The 22,511-nt window shown below is 34.3% G+C and overlaps 1 protein-coding gene and 1 pseudogene across 1 annotated transcript; both read left to right on the top strand.

Annotated features, from left to right (window-relative positions):
- The first annotated feature begins 10,389 nt into the window (after positions 1–10,389).
- LOC121329691 lies at positions 10,390–13,350 on the top strand (annotated as a pseudogene).
- A 1,918-nt stretch (positions 13,351–15,268) lies between these two features.
- On the top strand, positions 15,269–19,841 carry LOC121329778 (alpha-1-antitrypsin homolog). Its single transcript, XM_041275561.1, is given in 6 exon segments — positions 15,269–15,363; positions 17,145–17,794; positions 18,196–18,316; positions 18,318–18,461; positions 18,908–19,055; positions 19,354–19,841. Coding segments are annotated over 5 exon segments (1,251 nt in total). The 5' UTR covers positions 15,269–15,363; positions 17,145–17,148; the 3' UTR covers positions 19,546–19,841.
- The last annotated feature ends 2,670 nt before the right edge of the window (positions 19,842–22,511 follow it).

Here is a 22,511-nt window from a genome sequence, read left to right as displayed (position 1 = left end):
CACCCCCCCCCCCCCCCCCCCCCCCCCCCCCCCCCCCCCTGCCCCCCCCTCAATGTATAAGGGCCAGCACAAAACCCAGCACAAAACCTGCCTAGTCGAAGGTGTTGCTTCAGGCAGCATTCATTCCCAGCACTATAGGCTTACACAAATAAGTTGATTGGAAACAGAAAGATATTTTACTCATTGGTGGTGCGCTTTCATACCTATTGTCTACTTCTTCGCCAACTTTTTGAGCATACAAGCATTCTCTTGTTGAATTTATGTAAGGGCACAAGCCAAAACATTCAAATGATAGGGTAAGTATTAACCTTACTTAGTTACATTACAGTACTCTATGAGCCAAAATGATGACTCATCCTAATAAAGGTGCTAACTTTGTGAGTCATAGTCAAACAGATTACATATCAAATCCATCCTAATAGAGGAAATATTGTGTAGATGCAACATACAGTAACAGTTTGAAAACAACATTATCTAAAGTAATATACTAAAAACAGTCAGGCATACATCGATCAGTCTACTAACATAAACCTCTTCCACCCACCCCCAGAAGACTATAGTATTATGCCTACATTCCACATATTTCATATAAATATTGTTGCAAATGCACACATGGTATTTTTAAAAAACACAGTTACTTTAGAGTTGGCAATGATACAAACCACGCAACAAAATGTGTATTAGTAATAATCCTTTATCCGTCTAGCTGTGATTTATTTAGTGTTTCAGGACTGAAAGCCTGTTCGATATACATAACGCAGAGCCAGAGCAATGAATCATTTCATTATTTTTTGCATGAGGAGTTCGTATGCCATGAATTTCATACACACAGTAGAATTCTGTTTTTATTTTTATACTAAGCTTTATTTCTTTGACCTTTTTATGCATACTTCACAGCACTTGCAAAAACAGATCTACAGTCCAAGAAAATAAAATTTTATATACACTACACTATATATATATATATATATATATATATATATATATATATATATATATATAGAGATATATATAGAGAGAGAGAGAGAGAGAGAGAGAGAGAGAGAGAGAGAGAGAGAGAGAGAGAGAGAGAGAGAGAGAGAGAGAGAGATTTTGTCGTTTCTTGACAATTTGAAAGCTTTACATGTGGTATTCTGCATGTTTCTTCGGTACACACTGTTCTTATGTAACCGTGGATTTATTTATTTTAAGTAAAATGCCAAGTTCCTTTCAAATATAACCAGATCGCTATAAAAAAAAAAAAAAAAAAAAGATAAATATATTACAGCAGACCTTGGTTAACACACGCAACAATTAATGTTTCTCAGCACTGGATGAGCTCAGTTCTTCACAGAGGGGTTCAAATGGGATAAACAGTGTACTGGACTACTTTACTCTGCTATGCTAATGCAAGTAAACTGAGTCCTTGAAGTGCTACCATTGTAGTGATTTCTCACTTTTGGGCCTGTTTTGTTCAAATTTGCCAATTATGCTTACTTATGTGGTGGACTTCGATAGCAGCTCACTAGGGACTATACTTATAACACCGAATGCATTCTATTTAAGCTATAGCCAGGGTGTGCTATACCAAAACACAACTGCATAGAAACACAAGTACTGACACGTATCTCCTGCTAGGGGATGCCCCATTGTATGAACAGTATGTTACTTTAAAGTCTTACATATAGTGAAATACTTATCCAATTGTGAAGAAACATGTGACAGTCTATGGATTCATTAACAACAGCGAAGAACAATTTCAGGAATGTCAAACATTATTGTATTCATAAAAACAGACATTCTTACAGCTACACGCGAGTTACAGTGTAGTACTCTTTGTGAATAGAGCCCACAGTTTTCATTGTGTGTTGACATGATATATTTCCACCCATGGTTACATGCTAGAACTTTCATTGTGAAATTATTTAACAAGTTGTGTGGGCAGCACAACAAGATGGGGTCATTCCATGCCAAAATCAGAAAATGCAGAAAAATGATTGCAGTTAGGAAACTGCCTTTGTGGGTTTTTATCAGGGCTTGAATTTGTCAAGCATTGTTCTACCTCCACCCAATCTGTTAGACAGGGTTAATGCAGCTGATTTGAAACAAACAACGAGAGTTATCACATTAAGGGGGGGGGGGGGGGGACGACTTTAAAACTCCTTCAATAATTAACAGGTTTCATGATTTTAAAAATAATCTTTATTTTTATATAGCACCTTTCATAGTGGACCACCATCACAAGGCGCTTTACAAGATACGAGATTAGGGTGTGTGAACTGTGCATTAGCTTGCAGAGTCACTTACAACAACAGAGCACAAGGAGGTTAAGTGACTTGCTCAGGGTCACACAGTGAGTCAATGGCTGAGCTGGGATTTGAACCAGGGACCTCCTGGTTACAAGCCAGTTTCTTTAACCATTGGATAATGCCTAAATATGCCTTATAAATATATATATATATATATATATATATATATATATATATATATATATATATATATATATATATATATATATATATATATATATATATATATATATATATATATATATATATTCCATTCCCCCAGTTATATTTAAAAATATTAAAACAAAAAAATAAAAACATATTACACTAAAATTCACATGCACACACTTCTACTATGATGGCCATCTTGATTCTATCAGAAGGACAAATAATAAAAAAAAAATAATAATAATATGTAGCGAAAAATTTGACAAAAAGACACAGCAGGCATATAAAAGCAAATGAATATTCTAAACATTAAAAACACACTAGCTAAGAAATAAAATAACACAACAAATACCAACACATAAACATGTCAGAACATCCCCGAAACAGCCTGTGTCCTTTTCCGATGTCCTGACATGACTGTTGCACGCACTGCCGCTCACACTGGCAGGGAAGATAAATCAGTAGCAATCCTTAATCGGAGGCAGAAGAAACAGGCATGTTATGGACGCAGGTGAAAATGAAGTATCCAAGTTGGTTGAAAACAAAATGAAGTAATTCATTATGGTATTTTAGGCAAAACTTGACTATAACTTGAATATATTAGACAAGTTGAGTAGCCCTGTTAATCATGGTTGCATTCTGTAACGGTAACTCTGGAGCGGTTTGCTGATTTGCCATGGAATGGTGGTATCTTTGTTATCAGCTCATTTTCGGCAGCTTTAATTCCGTTTTTGTTATCAGCAACAATTTAAGGCAAATTCTTACAGTGAGAAACAATATATGTTAAAAATAATTTTCAAGAAGCACTGTGTAATGCTGCAGAAAAAGAAACAGAAAAAATCCAAAGCTGCTACTGAGACATATATTTTATATAATTTTCTATATATTTGTTTATATAGCCTTGCGCATGGCCCAGGGGACAGGAGCGAACAACGGTATCTTTATGTTTCCCATTTAGTATCCATTCTGTCCATTTAACTCATGCCAGTCTTCCCCTCTGGAGAGTAAAGCTTATTCCCAGCATTATTGAAAATGCATCCAATCAAAAAAACAAAAAAAACCCCAAAAACCCAACCTATTCATGTATAACTTTAAAAAAGAACCAATTAACAAAACCTAATTCATTACAAAGCACTTTTTCTTCCTTCCTATGTTTCTGCTAATTAAAGGGAAATATGGCAGGTAGGTACACTTAAGGATGACAATTTATACAATTAACAATTAATTAAGTCAAATTCAGTGTCTTTGAAATTCTCTTTTTCCTACATCCTCAAGCAAACTGATATTATATAAATCAGTAGTTCTAGTTTTCAAAGCATTTTTTTCATATTATGTAGAAAAACAGCAAATCTTACATGACTATACATAGCTGCCCTCTCATGGTTCTTAGAGGAATAGAGGAATAGCTGCAGAGTGTACAGATACTGGGTTTGATGTATAATGATTCACTTAACAAGCTGCAAAAAAAGAAAAATGCATCCTGCCATTAACAATACTCCTTTTACAGACTCCAGGAAAAGCAGCTCCTAGTGTAGTTTTTAAAGAACTGTTCAGTACTTTGTTTCATTTGTGGACTGGCTTCGGGAGACCTTTATAGTTGGTTTACATGTCCCAAAAGAAGCCACAAGAACACCAAGTCCACCCCCATTGAAAGCTGATTGCCACAGCCTTTGTGTTAGTGAAACAGACCAGCCTTTGCTAATACACAAGACTGTAGGTGGTTATACATTAAGTATTGTATTTCTGTATTACCTACGAAAGTAAAAGAAACAAACTGATAACATCTTTTGAGGGAAACACCAATGCATCTGACATATTCCTAATGTTTCTAGTGCAAGACCATTGACGGTTATCACTGATGGTGTGACACAAACATTCTGGCATCAAAAAATTGAATGGCATCTAGACGTATTCTGTAGTCAGAGCCAATTTCAAAGTGTTGTTTTTTTATTAGATGTTAATGAGGAATCTGGTGGAAGTTTCAAAACAACAGCACTCTCATTCAAGTTATTGCTGACATACCTCAGCGCACTTAAGATAAGCAGTTAGTTTAAAGTAAACGCAGGAATTAACACATCCTTTAGATATTGGACAATCCCATTTTAAAACCACAGTCGATGGCTCACACAAGAGGCTTCAAGAGGTTTCGTTTTTCTTTCTCCCCCACCACCGATCATTAAGTGCAACATAATGTGAAAGCACCAAGCTGGAGTTTTAGAGGAGACATCCAATACACATGAAAAGGATTTGCACTGCCCTTCCAAATATGCACACGTCTTATTGTAAACTGGCCATTTATTTTATGGCAATTTATATGAACCATGAACCACTCTGTAAGACTTGAAATCTTCAGCGCTTATATTGTTGCTACACATCTATAATAATTCAAGTTTTGTGGGAGAGGTTTTCGGTATTTCACTGGCTGTCACTATTAAATAAGACAGTTGAAAGATACGTCTGTGGAAAAGGTTTAGAAATCAATACACCCCAAGCTCCTGCTCATCTGATTACAGTAATCTCTGTTGACCTGAAAAAAGCCCACAATGTTGGCAGCTACCATGAACCAATCTTCTGTTGCTAAATGAGTAATCGAAAGTGAGGGCTTATATATTTTTGTAATGAGCTGACAGCATATTTCCACTCCCTGCTCAAAAGGTTACTCTAATCAACATGGTCACGCTGTTTCTTTCAGAATGACAAGTTTATAAGTAATGAAATGACAAAACCCTCAAGTTGAAGACCTTCCAGATGCTGAAGTGAGAAGTTTGTCTGTATGGTTCGAAGGACCCCCACATTGAATCAATGTCAGTCTAAAGTATTTCTTGAGGAATTGAAATTAAGTTTGCTCTGCTTTGTCTAGGAACATGGTTTGGATTCATGACACGACTGTGTATATCAGATGGCACTAAATCTAAATCAGTTGTTAAAAGAAAAATAGACACATTTCACTAGGGCAGTAATTTAAGAGGTTTGTTTCTACTTTCGAGATTCAAATTTCTCATGCCAAATTAAATAGTGTAAAAAAATGATAAGTTATAGCATTCTTATGTTGTGAGCAGACTTATTTCAATTTGATATTATATACTCTAAATCTTTCTAGCCATTCATATTTAAGTCTGAAAGGCACATGAGTAATCAATTATCCCTAACATACCAAAACCATTTTCATGAAAAAAAAAAAAACCTTTTAATATGCAATATGTAAAATTATAATTAACTTTGAGCAACTTTAAACAGTTCTACTAATAAGCTTTTTTTAATAATAAAAAAAAAAAATAGAGTGACCAATTATTATTTTCCTCCAGTCTGGAATATGCAATTATAAAGCCTAAAGCTAGAATCACTTTTATGCCGAGAAATCCAGAGCAGAGGTGGGCGGGCTACCGATCTGTATGATTCATCCTGCACTCCCAGCGGCATCACTTTAACTGCATGAGCCACTCGGGGACCCTAGAAAGAGCTTTTTTGAAAATGATTTCTGTAGTAGCACTAAACAAGAGAAATAAAAAAAAAATATATATTTTTTGTTAGCTTTCTTTAAGTGCTGCCAAATTGATAAAAAAATAAATAAAAAAACGCTGTGTTCCTGGAATGTGGCTCATGAAGTACATATCGGCACCAACACATATTTGGTATTTCTATATTTCTCATACCAGTATGTAATGCGTAATGGGAAATGGAACAGCTTAAAGTATGTGTTAAGGTTCTGAAGTGTGGTAAGCATCAGGTTAAGGGAATTCAGTGTTTGGATTGGTCTGTTTGTATAAACCAGATTGGTTTCCACTTAACCCTGTAATATATGCAAAACTATCCTCCAGATAATGCTCTTGCCAGTTAATACACTGGCAGGTCCTATAAACTCTCAGCAATGCAAGACAAAGTCCATGTAATACATTATGACATGAAACAGTGGTTTGCTACACAGGTACCCCTTTGATAGTCCACAATGGCTACCAGGATATTAAAAATGACATTTAGATTTGCCAGCACAGGTCATCAGGTCAATGCTTTGTAACACAAGCCTAACATGAACCTCACATGAGAGATTAAAACATAAATAAAAAAGTGAATTAAAAGTGAATTAAAAAAGGCTTTGTTGCCCATCACAATTGCCACATACAGTACAAGTTAAAATCTACTGGTGTCTGCAAGGGTTGTTGCATTTTTAAACTAGACAAATGTTTGCTTTAGCTAAGGTTGTTCTCCAGTGAATTACACATTTTTCTAAAACATGTTTTAACTATATTTTATAATGCAATAGGTTAGATAACCTTGTTTTTTTCATTCAAAAAAGGGTTGAATTTTATGCATTTCTAATACAAATGCATGATCATAACTTAACTTCACATGGGAACTCTAACATAACAAATCACTTCTGTGGTTTTCACAGTGCACTGCCATCAAGAAATGTCTGTATCCCCAAAAGAAACACTGGATTTCTAGTGAAATTTAATAAGGGTATTTTTCAGGAAAAGGGGCACTATGCAAATGAATCCATAATAGGAACTTTCTGTTTTCCAAAGTTCACTTGTGCCCTGAAGCTACTGCAGTCACAGTTTTTAGAGCAAATTTGAAATAATCTGTATTTTGCACCGTGCATACTGCTGGTTTTTGTTGGCACACTATATGTTGGCCAAAAGACAATAAACTATATTTTTGTATATAATTTACAATTTGGAAATAGTTTTAGTTGAAATGTATATCAAGGCTGCTGTAAAACGAGAATTTTCATGTATAGGCAGAAAAAGAGTTTCATTAATTAAACTCATTAATTCATTTTTAAGTCACATTATGAAATGTGACTACTGCATAGCATTTAAACTAGACAAAAATCATGACAATATTTTGTCATGAATTATGACAACACCATCAAAAACTCCTCCTTCGAAGCTGCTTTAGTGACAGTCACACCCACTGGATATGTCTCCTCTTCGTTAGCCTGAAAAATACAATGAAAACATTTTCTTTTCTGTTCAATCCTAACTTACACCCTTGTTGCTCCCATTTACACAGATTTGCCACATTACAAACATGTATGAGAAATCTACCAACCACTGTTAAGAGTTTGTCAAAATTCTAATGCCTCTTATCTTGTGCACCAATGTCATCCTGTGTATAGATAGCATGACACAATTCAAAAGAGACACTTTATTATGCTTAATAATAGTTCCTGATTACAATATGAGCGTTTGAGATTAAAAACCAGTAAATATGTTGTACCTAGGGTATCTCTTATAACAGAAATCATATCACCAGTTTGAGCACCAAAAACACTCAGAGGTGCCTTGCAGCCCTTTCACTCAAACTTCACAAGATGACATCTGTTGCAGCATACACACTCTCAGGTGCTAATAACAAAGAATGTGCTTCCTGCCTCCTGTGCAACACAGATATAAGTAATTCATATAGATTTCAAAGAATGGGTGTGATTTGCCTGTACTTAAGTTATAGAGTCATATTGACCCGTTCATTTACAGCTATACAATATTCTTTGAGGCTGAAATTTGGCTGCCATTGTTTTCAGGACATTTCCAAACAGATCTGCAGCCGAACGATCTATATCAACTGTGCAGGGATAGTGCAGCTGAAACTATACAGCTGAGAAGGGGATGTGCTTGTATTGCCTATGCAGATTACCTTTCAGTCAAACAAGAGTGAAGCAGGACCTCCGTTAATTTGTTTTTTAAATGGTAAAATGGTGTGTTTATGTCCCTTAAATGAATCTCGGTCAAACCGTCAAGGTGGTGTAATAATTCCTAATTCCTATAAAATAAACAGTGTTTTCTAACCTGGTTATATTTGATAAAAGTTCCAGGCTTGAAAGATAGGCATCAGCAGGGGCCAGTTTTTCAAAATTTGTAATCTGGATTACAGTGATCCGGATTTTGTAATCCTGTATAATATAAAAATAGACCTACAGTTTTAGTCTACCCTGGTTATATGTTACAAAAGTGAGACAAATGTCACTAGCTGAACACATATCCAATAATACAGTTTGAGAAGGGGAGTATTGTATTGCGATAGATATGTCCCGAGAGACCTATCCCAAAACAGAGGCCCCAGGAGTCTTGTGGTTTTAAATAATGTATGTTTATAAATATATTATATATAAAATATAAGCTATATATAGAATAGAGATATTCTATAAGACGAATTTTTGCTCACAAAATATAGTATTACAAAATACAGATTACTGTTATCCAGATTACAAATTTAGAAAAACCAGCCCCAGGTAACATCAGGTAGGCGCTGTATTATTTTTTTTATATACTGTACTGCATTGTGACCACAAGATGGCAGTGTATGGTAGCTGCTGAGACTTCTAAACAGTTCTATATTCTAATTCTGATGACTCAGGTTCAGTTTTAAAATTCAGGAGATGTGATGGCTTTACATATGAGGCCATTTCCAGTAACAAGCTAGAAGTTCCATTACCTGAACTTGATTGACAATTACTAGAAGGCAATAGTTCTGGGATTTTTGCCTGTAGAATCGCAAGTGCACTATATTAAATGAAAATTTAAAAACTGAAGAAAGACACACGATCCCTTTCAGTTTAAAAAATAAATACATTTTCAGTGATGTGCTGTCTGTAATTTGTAGGTTTAATAACCAGTAAAAGGAAATATATTTCTGAGTATACTTATTCTTCCTCAAAGTTTTGAGACTGTTATGAATTTGGCCAGCGAGAAGGAGATTCTCTAACTTAAAAAAAAAAGAAAAATGACTATTCTTTTGCGTGAAAATCTAATTTTGGGCATCCAAGAAACAATTTGAATATATTACTGTAAAGTGTAGGGTTATTGTAACAGTGATTGTGAGTGACCAGTAAAAGAAAGGATATAATAAAATAAACAGAGAGACAGGGTCAAACGGAACCTCATGAATTTGTGACATTACTGTCATTACTGTCTAGATTGTTGTTTTTTAAATGTACCTGCATTATTTTAATTCAGCCAAAATAATGAACTTAAAAAAGTTAAACATTTAGTGTAATATGAATTCTAATAATGGTGTATGTTTATTGCTAACCTCAAAGTCCAGACAGCTTAACAGTCTCTTTTACTTTAGTGCGAGAGTGCTTGAATTACATTATCTAGCTCTTTAGGAATTATGAAAGCATTAGAAAAGGTGTTTCATAACCAGGATAATTTATACTAAAATGAAAATGAAATATGTTATATAAGTGATATAAATTGCATGATGAGGACGAGGTACTGTAACCTGGGCTGGGATCAAAACTTTGACAAGCCACTAATTGCACTTAACAAAACTGTATTTTTTTTTTAAAGTATCTTATTTCTTCTACTCATATAAAGAAAATGCTTTTAAATGCAGTTTTGTTGAGTGCTATTAGCGGCTTGTCACAGTTTTGATTTGGCCCCGGCCCTGGATTGTTCTACTGAACTGCAATGCGTCACGATCCATAGGAAGGCCTGGGAACCCGAAAACCATTTCTTCTTGCAGTTAAATTTATTCAGTGATTTAGTTATCTGATAGTTGTCAGTACTAGTTGTTATTTGTTTTGTTATGTGACACTTTTTAAAAGCTGGTATATGTATATAGACGCACCATTATTAGAAAAAAAAAAACAATCCTAGGGTATTTAAAAGAAGCATGATTGAGTTAGACTGGTACAGCACACAACCCCCGTCTTACCAAACAGCAAACAAAACGTTTTTATGACGACATCAGGAGCGATCACACGTACAATTGTGTTTGGAATGTCTCTTATACATGTTCATAAACACTGAGAAGAAAGTTATTTGAACAACAAAAACTGGCAATAGGGCAACATTGAAAGACTGTCAAGAAATGCTTTGTAGAACAGTGACCGAAATCAAAAGAAGAATAATTAATCTTTTTCTCATGACAGTGTTAATATGTGCGATGGCTATTCAGCAAACAGAAGGCATCAGAAAAAACTCAGAGGGACACAGAAAGCAAGTTTCAAATGGGCTCAGAAGTACACCAAGAAACCAGAAAAGAAGGTCTGACTGAAGAGAGCTCCTCGTTATTTACACGTTTCACTTTTCGCCTGTACAATAAGATAGCTCTGCAGAGTTCCACAGATAACACCTTCTTTTCTCCATTTAGTATCACCACTGCCTTGGCTTTGCTGTCCTCAGGGGCAAGATCAACTACCCAAGAACAGCTCACTGATGCATTTGGTCTGGCTATAAGGAACGAAAGTGAATTAAACAAAATACATGCTCTTATTGGGGACCTGCTGAAGAGCCTAACAAAAGAAAACAGTGATTTCCTGTTATCAACAGGAAACTTACTTCATATAGATAAGTCTCTCACAGTTTCACAGAAGTTTATGAGTGATAGTGCACATTATTACAAAGCAGAAGTGTTCCCTGTGGATTTTTCTAAACCTCTGCAAGCAAAGCAGACAATAAATGACATTATAGAAAAGGAAACTAAATGAAAAATCAAAGAACTCTTTGAAGAGATCGATCCTTAAGCTAAATTAATACTGACCAACTACATTTATTTTAAAGGTAAGGTTCTCCACTTTTTAGGCCTGTAGTGCATCTGTTCATAACAAAATACAGATTTATTGTATGTATATATACATCTACATTTGATCAAACTGCATTATATAGAATTGTTCTGTTGTATTCCCAACTGTTTCAGTGCTTGTTAAATGCCATTTTGATCATGTATATGCTTTACATATTTAAATTATTGTTGCATTTTTTTATTGTACAACATACATTTGAAAAAAAAGTAAAGAAATCAAGGCATTTGTCACCTGCCTTAATCTTTGAGTTTTATATTTTAGGTAAATGGAAGTATGCCTTTGACCCAAAACACACAAGAGACTGGACATTTCATGTGGACGAAACAAAGTCTGTTGACGTTCCAATGATGTTCAGAGATGACACTGAAGATTTTGAGATGCTCTATGATATGAACTGCTCTACCATAGTATTACAACTTCCTTACACTGGGAAGGCATTCATGCTGCGCCTTCTGCCAGAGAAGGGAGAACTTGCGAAACTTGAAAAAAGTCTCTTGCCTAAAAAGTTTAAATTCTGGCTCAACAACTTGAAAATGGTATGATATAAAAAAAAAATAGTATAAATACATTTTATATACATAGTTTCAGTGTGTTTGTGTGTGCTGTTGTATTTGAAATATATGTGTTAAGGATTTTGTTATATGTGTAAATCTCACATTATAAACATACAGTAGCTATTGAAATATATTTTTCTGAAATTGTCCTTATTAAACCATAAGACATGAGATAAGAACATAAGAAATTCAAGAAAGAGAAAAGGGCATTCAGCCCACCTGTGCTCTCTTGCTTTGGTGCCAGTGTGGTCCGTTAGGAGAGAAACCCTAACTAGGTTAGTAGGGGAAATGAAACCTCTGGGAATCCATGGCTAGACGGGACCACCCTTCCTCCAGACAGCTAGCTAAAGGTCTTATTGTGGTCACAGAGAGGGTTATACAATATTGTTCATGACAGTCACTAATCTTTTCTTGAAAGATCCGATGCTCTGCTTCAACAACTCTGTCCGGCAACCTGTTCCGATGGTTCACCATCCTTTCTGTGAAAAAACTCCTTGTCCCTGGTTCTGTTCTGTGACCTGTGAAAAATAATTCTCAGCAGTTACTTTGCTATAACCCTTGAGAATGTTAAATACCTCTATTAAGTTACCTCTGACTCTCCCTCTTTCCAGGTTATATAGATTCAGCTCTTTCAATCTATCTTCATATGACATGCCTTTTAACCCTGTTATCAACTTGCATATACTGTCTTACATAGATAGGACATTTTTTTAAATATTTCCTTTAGAAGTGTGATGATGAGGTTACCAAGAACGTTCCAGGCCAACCACATCATGTTACGGTCCTGGAAATATTTAAACAAGACAGAACAATGGTGTCAAAATTGCTATGTATTTTCTTCTGTTTGCAGATCTGCAGATATTCATTTTCCAAAGTTAAAAATGGAAAATAAGTATGATGTAAAAAGCATCTTAAGTAGAATGGGAATTAAACCTCTATTTACAAATGCTGCTGATTTTTATGGTATTACTGATGAAGGAAATCTTAAAGTATTGGAGATGAGAGTCAAATTCTGCTGCTGCCGGGCCATACACTATAAAGCAAGTGCTGACGATTTAATGAATATCCTGGTAATGCTTGCATTTTTGCTAAATGTCTAAAGTATAGTCTAAAACAAGAAAAAATAATCGCTAAAATATCTTTACTATCTTTTTACACTGTTTATTTCTAGCTGTTTCAGGTGAGTTATAGCATAAATAGTCAATTTTTCATACCTAAAGGAGACCTCCATAATACCTGTTTCCTACTCACCAACAAACACAAATGTTTTAGTGATTACTGTACATTAATTTTTATTCATTATTACAAACAATACAAACACAGTAAGAAACTTGCCTTGTTCTATGTGATATTTAGCCTCTGTTGTAGTTTAGGAAGACTTCTGAACAGCCAACATTTTATATAAATTACCTCTTACCCATTTGTAAAAGTTCATTAGCCATTGACACCTTCTTCTTCTTCTTCTTCTTTTCTTCTTTTCTTCTTCTTCTTCTTCTTCTTCTTCTTCTTCTTCTTCTTCTTCTTCTTCTTATTTAGTCACTTAGCAGACGCTTTTATCCAAAGCGACTTACAGAGACTATGTGGTGAGCTATGCAGAGTCACTTACTATGGAACTATGCATGACTGGTAACTGTTAGAGCCTTTTCTCATAACAGGTCGTTCATAAAGCTATACTCGAGGTTGATGAATCCAAGACACTGGCATAGAGGTTGTGTTTTATTCCATGCCCGATCAAATAATATTTAATAGACCTTTCATACTGATAATCTATGAAGAACACAGCAGAAAAGTACTTTTCATGGGAAGAGTAATTGATCTCACGAAAAAATAACGTATGTCTGAAAATAAGCAAGGTATATATCAGCTTAGTGGTAGCAAGTAGGATTTGAACAAGTGAATGTAAATCTTTCCTCAGTATAAAACTGCCTGCGATTAACTGGTAGTAAAGTTTGTTAATAAACTGCTTTAAAGAATTGATGTTTGATCATTCTAAATTAATGATTCTTTTCAGACTTTCTCACTGGCAGACTCAAAGCTTAATGTGTTTGATTAATTTAGTGTTAATAAACTAATACCGCTTTACACAAGTATGTAGGGATAACAAGAAAATATATTTTATCATTGTATAGGATTGTGGATTGATGCATCTTAAAACTTCCAAAACACATTAGTCCTGACTATGAGGAAGGAACTAATTTGTTAACTTTCATTTAAAAATGAACTTTTCTAATATCTCAGCAGCATTAGTTTAATGTTTCCATTCTAATTACAATTATGTCTGGAAATGCACAATGAGCACCACTAGGGTCAACAATAGGGCCTAATCCATCAAGAACCATTGACAGGGTTAGTCTCCAAAGAATATGCCGTTGACTTGCAAATCCAAACCCAGGTAAAACTGTAATCCAAACCATGTAATCATACAACTGGATGCTGAATGTGTAGTGGAAACACACAGATTAATTTTGATATTACTACAAACAGTACGCTAGTCATCATTGTAAAGTAACTGTGTGAGAAAAAGGTTTAAGGGCAGGATAATTCATTTATTGTTCTCCAACTTCGGTGCTCAGAAAAAAACACATCCTGTCTTAATAAACAATTTATTATATAGGTAGGAGATTTATATTTTAGGGATAGCATAGCCAGGTATAGTTGTACAATAAAATAAAATAAATGGTTCCTTGGTCAATTCCATCACCGAACAGGGGTATTAATTACACAAGTTGAACGGAGGAACTGTTATGCTAGGTATAGTCATGAACATATTTAAACCTTAAGCCTTCTGTTGTAGAGGCTGTTGTAAAAGTGATTCACTTTTAGAAATGACAGCTGTTCAGTTAACAACCGCTGCACAGGAGATTTGGATATTTTATTATATAACTAGAATTACCTCACAAAGCTTTTAGTTACTGGTAGCGAAATGGACTGGAACAGGAGTATCAAGAGGGCTGACAAAAAGGTTAAACCCCTCCCCAACACACACATGCACACTATTAAAAAAAAAAAAAAATATATATATATCATATATATATATATATAATTATATATATAATATATATATATATTATATATATATATATAAGTTTGCAAAAAATTAATGGAGCCACTGTTACAGGAACTCAACGGTTAAAATGCATACATTTGTTTGTCACTTTAGTAAACAAAAGAGTAAACAAAGAATGAACCACGGGTCCTTGTTTTGACCCAAAGGGAAATGATCAACTTAGAAACCAATGAGAGCTTTAACCTTTACAGTACATTATGCTTTAGAATAACAAAACTCACACTGTTGCTGTGTCATTGTGTATTCAAATATTTATCCAAAAGAAACAATATGTTCAATTGTTTTTACTGAACCAATATCTAAATACAAAAACACCCCTCTGTGATGAATGTGTAAATGGAGAGACCAAACAAAATTACATAACAAGCAGACAAATAAGGCATTTTAGCATGAAGATAAGCATAGTTTAAAAGCTGTTTCACATCTCACAGTGTGAATACTCAAATTGACTAAACCTTGGAACAGGTTGTATTACCAGTGGAACACAGAAGTCTCTCTTGTGTATAAATGTTAGCATGGCTCCCTGCTGACATGGCAGGTGACGTTCAAATTCTTTCTTTAAGCACTCTGCTTTTTTTCATCACTCAATATAACTAAATAACTGATTAACCAAGCAACACACAAGAGCACAGGTGATCAGGTTAGCAAACACAAAAGACCCTTACTCAGAGGTTGTCAGCTAGTTAATGGTTAAGGAAGGACTCTTCTGCTTTGTGGGCTTATAAATTGACAAAAGAAACAAGAAGAATAGTCTGGACAAGGAGTTAAATATAAGTGGTAAGTATATATGTTTCTCTTGTTTTATAAATGCATGTCTGTTATTTTTCATCTTTAGTTTTTGCCAACAGGGAATCTACAGTGTACATATATTATAGTATATAGTCATAGTATAGTTTGAGGAAAGGAACTTTTTAAATAAATGACACATTTGTAACCATCATCACTCTGAAATGTGAGGGCGTATAAATCATAAATCAGCAAATTAAATTAACAGTGGGAAGCAGACAAAGTCCTGTCTAGCAAAGCTACATCTATAATTATAAGGATATCTGACGTGTAGTTTTATGAAATTTAGAATTGTCCCAGAACAACATTTTCTAAGTGATATCTCACTCTTCTAGAATTAAAAGAACAAGATTTTTAAATACAGGCCTCCTTTGAGAAATACGTTACATATAAGATATTGTGTTTAATCATCATATCTTTATTGCAAACTTCAGACTAAATTGCTATTGTTTAACAAAATAGTGTGGGTAGCTAAAACTCAGCTTTTCAACAGAATACAAAACAGGTATTGTTAACTGTTGTGCATGGGAACTTCTGTGGACTTTACCTTACATAACAGATTGTCTGAATGGATACAATAAGGATTCGAAAGTAGCTAATGCTATCTTTTACATTGCAAACTCCTGCTTATATCTCCTAGTGGAGCATTTCTAGATCTCAGTTAGCTACTTATCAGTAGCAGTTTCTTTTCTTCACCAGAATTATCTGTCATTAATTGATGTTTACTTTGAATCTGTTAGGAATTCAATTGGATGACATCCAGCTGTCTTACGCAGACAATAATGCTCAGTCCCTTTGGTGACTGATCAATTCCGGTTGTTGTTAAATATGTAGTTAATTGTGTCATAAGTAGGGTGACCAGATTTTCAAAGATCAAAACCAGGACACACTATAAATAATTGATAAGACTAATTAAACCATTTAAATATAGGCTATTTAATGGTCATTTAAATAGCCATGCTCTCTGTATTTTTAATTTTGTTTTAATTTTAAACGGGTAGTTCATTTCAGTACACTTCTGGGTGTATAATTTGTGGCTAATTAGGTTAACTTGCCATTTTGCATTATATACATATTGCTCCTTTTTTTTTTTTAACTGAATTTGGCTTTATGGCTGTATTTGTGTTGACGGTGATGTGGTTAAACCTTGTAGATTTAGATGCTTGTAACCTCTTGCTGCTCTGCCTACTACTGTCTGGGCTAAATCCCGCCAGAACTGAACAGCTACAAAATGACCGTACTACACAATTGCAAATTCATATTGAATATAAACTAAATAAAATCGCCTGGAGCACTGAGGAATAAATATGTAAGGCCGTGTTAATCACTTTATAAAAATAATGTTCTTAATTACCTAATACCTTTTTTGATTGGATTTTGTTGTTATAAAGGAACAGTTATATAGGAGGTGGTTGTTTATGTTTTTTAGAGTGTGTTGCACTACAGGAAGTGGCTAAAAACCAGGAATTTTTAAAGATTTTCGGAAAAATGCTGGCAAACTGGGACCTTTGATGGAAAACAGTGACTGTCCCACTAAACCGGGATATCTGGTCATGCTTGTCATAGATATGTAAAATACAGCATTATCGATTTGTCTTTTGGATATCACTTTGACAAAAGTTTCTTTTAATATTAATACATACATATCATTGAGTGTTTCACAGATAAGTATTTACTTTATAAAATTTCAGACCTAAAATACAGCATTATTCGATTTTGCTAAATCATATACTAATCTGAGAATAACTATTCAATTTTTTATTTATTCATAGAAACATGGGGAAGGTTCTTGGCCTGTGTTTATTAAGGATTCTGCTCTGTTGTGCTGTCCAGTGTGACCATCCCTCTAAAGATCACCACCATCACATTCATGACACGGATCACCAGCATGAGGAAAGTGAGCTGCAGTGCCACAAGTTAATGCCTGCAAACTCTGACTTTGCATTCCGTTTATACAAACAACTGAATTCCCTGCCAGATGGGGAGTCCAGAAACATCTTCTATTCCCCTTTGAGCATTTCTACTGCCCTTTCTGTGATGGCACTGGGTGCAAAGGGTACCACTCATGATCAGCTTTTTGAAACCCTCGGATTCAACCCTTCTGGTCTCAATGAAACTAAAGTTAATCATGCCTTTGAACATCTATTTCACATGCTCAGTCATAAAAATAACGAGCTTCAGTTGGAAGCTGGGAATGTTGTCTACCTCCAGGAAGGGTTCAAGCCAAATCCCACATTTTTGAAAGACGCCCAACACTTTTATGACACAAAGGGCTACACAGTGAACTTTCAGAAACCTGATGTCACAAAAGAAGAGATAAATAAGTATATAGCAATGAAGACCCATGGCAAAATCGTTGACTTAATCAAAGACCTAGATCCTACAGCTGTGATGGTTCTTGTGAACTACGTGTTCTTCAGAGGTAAGTTTTAATACCACAAAATACAAAAAACAGTGGTTGCTTTTCACAATGCTTTGTTTAAATAGTTCAGTGTTAGGTAAATTAACAATGATCACCATTAGAGTGTGTTTGATAAGTACATAGATATATGAAAATACTTCCAAAGTATGATAAGTATACTATACAACAAAGTGAAAAAGAAATCTGAAACCTTTACTGCTGTTTATAACCAACCCATTGATGATCAACATTTTTCAAAGTATTCTTTAATTCAACGAATCTTACAGAAACTGAAAATAGTTTAAAAATAATAAAAAAAGTAAATTTACAGCAAATACACACAACACTTTTGATAGAGCAACACTTTTGAAGTAAACCATACTTATTTCAGGACTTTAATCTGTATTGAATTACATTCTCAGGGAAATGGGTAAAGCCTTTTGATCCCAAATATACAAAGGAAGATGTCTTCCATGTGAACGAGGGCACAACAGTCCCAGTTGAGATGATGATTCGAAGTGGCAGATTTGACTATTACTATGATGAAGAAAACTTCCATACTGATGCTACCCTACAAAGGAGATGCATCACTGATGCTTATCTTGCCTGATGAAGGAAAGCTTAAGGAAGTGGAAGAGATGTTGAGTAAGGACAAGATTAAAAAATGGCATGATTCACTATTCTATAGGTAAGTTGGAGGATATTAAACATATACAATCCATAACTATATATATATATATATATATATATATATATATATATATATATATATATATATATATATATAGGATGCCTATTAAATACATTCAGTTAAGAGGCGTCTCTAAAGGGATGCCAAATTATTTATTCTTATAATATTGCAATGACCCACATTGAATCAATAATAATGTGAGCAGAGAGGAGGCATTTGTGTTTGCTTAAAGCAGGTGTAATTAATTCAATAACTGAGATCGGAAGAAATCCCTTTTAATTAGGCCATTAATGGATTACCTGTTTAATCCAAATAATGAAAGCTGTAGACTCAGTAAATATTGAACACATTTCCTCTCTTTGATTCAGATTACTATTCAGTTAATGAGTTACATCTTTATTGCATGAGCTAGTGAACTTGAATTTTTAAAATTTATTTTCCAGCTCTGTGGACGTGTACCTGCCCAAATTCTCAGTTTCTGCATCCTATTCACTCAAAGAAATACTGGAAACTATGGGTATCATCAATGCGTTTAGTGATAATGCAGACTTTTCCAAAATTACAGAAGAGATTAAACTGAAATTGTCCAAGGTAAAGTTATCTCTGTGGCCTTATGTCTCCTACGAATATACAATATAACACAATGGCACATTGCATCAGTATAATAAAATGTACAGATGAAGGGCATATTTAATTAAAACAAGTTTATAGTTCATGAAGAATAGTTTTACAGTGGGCTATTTTTTTTTTCTTTTTTCAAAGCGCTGTTTAATCTATGAGAATATATTAATTATTTTAAAAAACATTAAATCAGACCTTAAAAAGGAAAGGTTTGGGAATAGGGCCAACTGAGGAGAGCATGGAACAGTGTCTTTTTTGTTGTTTGCAGGCTACTCACAAAGCAGTGCTAGACGTTGATGAGAAGGGAACTGAAGCAGGAGCTGCCACTTTCATTGAGGTGATGCCAATGTCAATACCTCCAGTTGTGAAATTCAACCGACCCTTCATCTTGTTGATCGTCGAAAAAACCACCAAGAGTATCCTCTTCATGGGGAAAATAATGAATCCTTCTTTAAAGTAAATATGTGTTAGCAGTGCCACTTTTATAATGAATACACAATGGAAAAATATTAAAGTCGTTATCTTTAAATGTAGTTAAAGTACGTGTATTACACTTACTGTACTGTTAATAGATATAAAAGCAGTGAAAGCTCTCCTCTAAAATTCACATATATGCATTATAATAATTTATGTTTAGTTATTTTTGCAATGGCAAAATAGATATTCTAGTCAGTTTTTGCATAAAAATAACATTTTAATATATAAACTCCTAGTCGTTGTATAATGCAATAAAATAACAAGTGTAACAGCATTACAATTACAAAGCAGGAACTGCATTTGTTTGTGTTCTTTTTCACTGTACAATATCTCTGTGATCCCTCTTTTGAAATGTGTATTTAGCTTTTCTTTAGTATAGTCCATATGCAGGAAGACGTGCACCGTCAATATCTCAGAGAGGATACCACGATAAAACAGTAGATAACCTCTACATATGATTGATGGCAGGTACATGCAATTCCGACAATAACTTGTCAAGCATCAACTGCTCGGATACAAAAAAAAGGCAGCAGTCATTCCTATTGAAGTGTTTTTATGCTTGCAGAATGTTTTCTTTTTTTTAATTCAGTTGTTTTCTGTATATGTATGACATTATTTTTTCTGTGCTTATTCCAAGATTAATGTGACAATTCTAATGTAAATGAATAGCCTGCAGAAGGTTCCTCACCTTAGTACCTCCTTTACTATACATTGTAGTTCACTGTATAAACTACTTCCCTACATCCTCTACTTATGCTAATACCCAGCTCACATATGAACCTGCAACAATCAATTTCAATTCTTCTTTACTACAAGTTGTCAATAACATATTTGTATTTGATGAACTTTGCAGAAAAAAAGTTACGCACATATAGTCACACACTGCCAGACCTGAAATAGTCTTTACAGTCTAATCCCATATTTTTCTTCTCATATGTAATACATTTCTAATGACAGGAAAATAGATATCGATAATAATTTCCATATCGCGATATCGTGATATGGAAATGAATGTACGCACCGAGAATCGTTTTTATTGCTAATACTGCTAAAAATACAAATGCAGTATCATCAAGTTTATTTTATATTAATATACAACAAACCCTATACATACCAATCATGTTCAGTCGCGTAGACAAACACCACACACTAAAGTATATGGCAAGTCATCGGGGACATAACGTATAGACACAACGCCTAACTGTTTTTTGGCAACGTGTAGTTAACTGGCCAATGAGGGCAATTATGGAAGGTCATCTGGGTCAAAAAACACTTTATTTAGTATGCTAACTCAAACTACAACGCATACTAATTTGGCCAATCAAATCGCGGAAAATGAAATGAGAACCAATTAATTTAAAGAAAATAGTACTTGTAATAAGTGATCCAATGAAAAGTCACCTTACATCTGCCATTCTCCTCCAATTCATGGTGGTATATGGACTTGGCACTGGGTAGTGTAGTGAAAGATGAATAGACCCGGAACATCAGAGACACCAACCAGCAGTTTCAGAGCCTTAGAAATCGCTGAACAATAACAAAAAAACAGAACAGGAACTCTGAACTTTACAACATGCTCTTAACGTATGCAGCTTCCTATTCTTCTTCAAGGGTCTAAAACAGCAGGCTCTTATGTTGGTTTCTTATGTCATCTTGTCCTTATTTGACACTACAAACATGTAGCAGAAAAAAAAATGATTGGCTAATATAATTATAATGATACTCACAGTATATGCTATCTGAAACAGTTTGATAGAGCAATGCTGAAACTAATTACTAATCGATTAAAACGTAATAGCCCCTTCATAGTCACAGAGGTAGCTATGTTTGCATGCTGCAGAAGCACCATTGGCCATCCGTTTTGCATATTTTGAGATATGTGCATGCTTCAGTGGTTCATTACTTACTTATTTTAAAATGTGAACTTTCGGTATTGTAAATGAGATGTACTTTCATAGCATCAAAACGTATCTAAAAAATAATGAAAATTTCAGCATGACACCGTGCTTTAATGAGTTAGCATGTACACACAAGCAGCCAACTATTCAAATACTTCCTGTTTGCCAAGTGTGAGCAGTGAAGACATATAGAAATAATTCGGTTTTGAGGTGGCTGATGAATAGTAATATAACAAGACCTTGTTTTTTTCCATGGATATTGTGAAGGAAAAGCAACACTAAATTAAAGTAAGTTACTGCTTTTCATATGTAAATATCAGTTAATGTCTATATATTGCAGTTGTGTTATTATATTTCTGTGTTTTGGACGACAGCTATATTATCGATATTAATATCGAAATACATACACAATATCAATATACAATTTTCATATATCATATTGATGAGGATCATATATATATATATATATATATATATATATATATATATATATATATATATATATATATATATATATATATGTGTGTGTGTGTGTGTGTGTGTGTGTGTGTGTGTGTGTGTGTGTGTGTGTGTGAGGTATAAACCATGGCGGGCCTTGTGGTTCCCAAGAAATGTACGCACGCCAGGGTGGTGATTAGGCACGCTATTTTGAAAAGAGCTTTGAAACAGATTTAAAAGTTATGTGTAAAAAAGATGTTAACAATGGAAAGAAAAAATGACAGGTACATTATTTAAACAGTTGTAGCAACACTGTTGGGGACATATAACGTTATTTTTGTCAGAACCCTGCTGCTAACTCTTTAAAGATTTGTGTATAGGGCCCATACTGAGGTTTTAGTTGCAGCCTTGTTATATCAGGCTGTACATTTTAATTTAAGCACTTTTCTTTTATGGAATGAACATTTGCATAAAGTAATGTTCAATAAGAATGCAAATAAAAAATAAGATTCAGGCTCAGCCTTATTAACTAGTCTTTTAAATCCATGTGTACTTCCATTACTACTTATCCTCTTATTGAACTAATCTACAGTACATGTTGGGTTTCCTTATT

The sequence above is a fragment of the Polyodon spathula genome, chromosome 17 (assembly GCF_017654505.1).
Source record: "Polyodon spathula isolate WHYD16114869_AA chromosome 17, ASM1765450v1, whole genome shotgun sequence".
Classification (NCBI taxonomy): domain Eukaryota; kingdom Metazoa; phylum Chordata; class Actinopteri; order Acipenseriformes; family Polyodontidae; genus Polyodon; species Polyodon spathula.
Note: the sequence above shows the minus strand (reverse complement) of the source record. Positions and strands in the feature narration are given on the sequence as shown.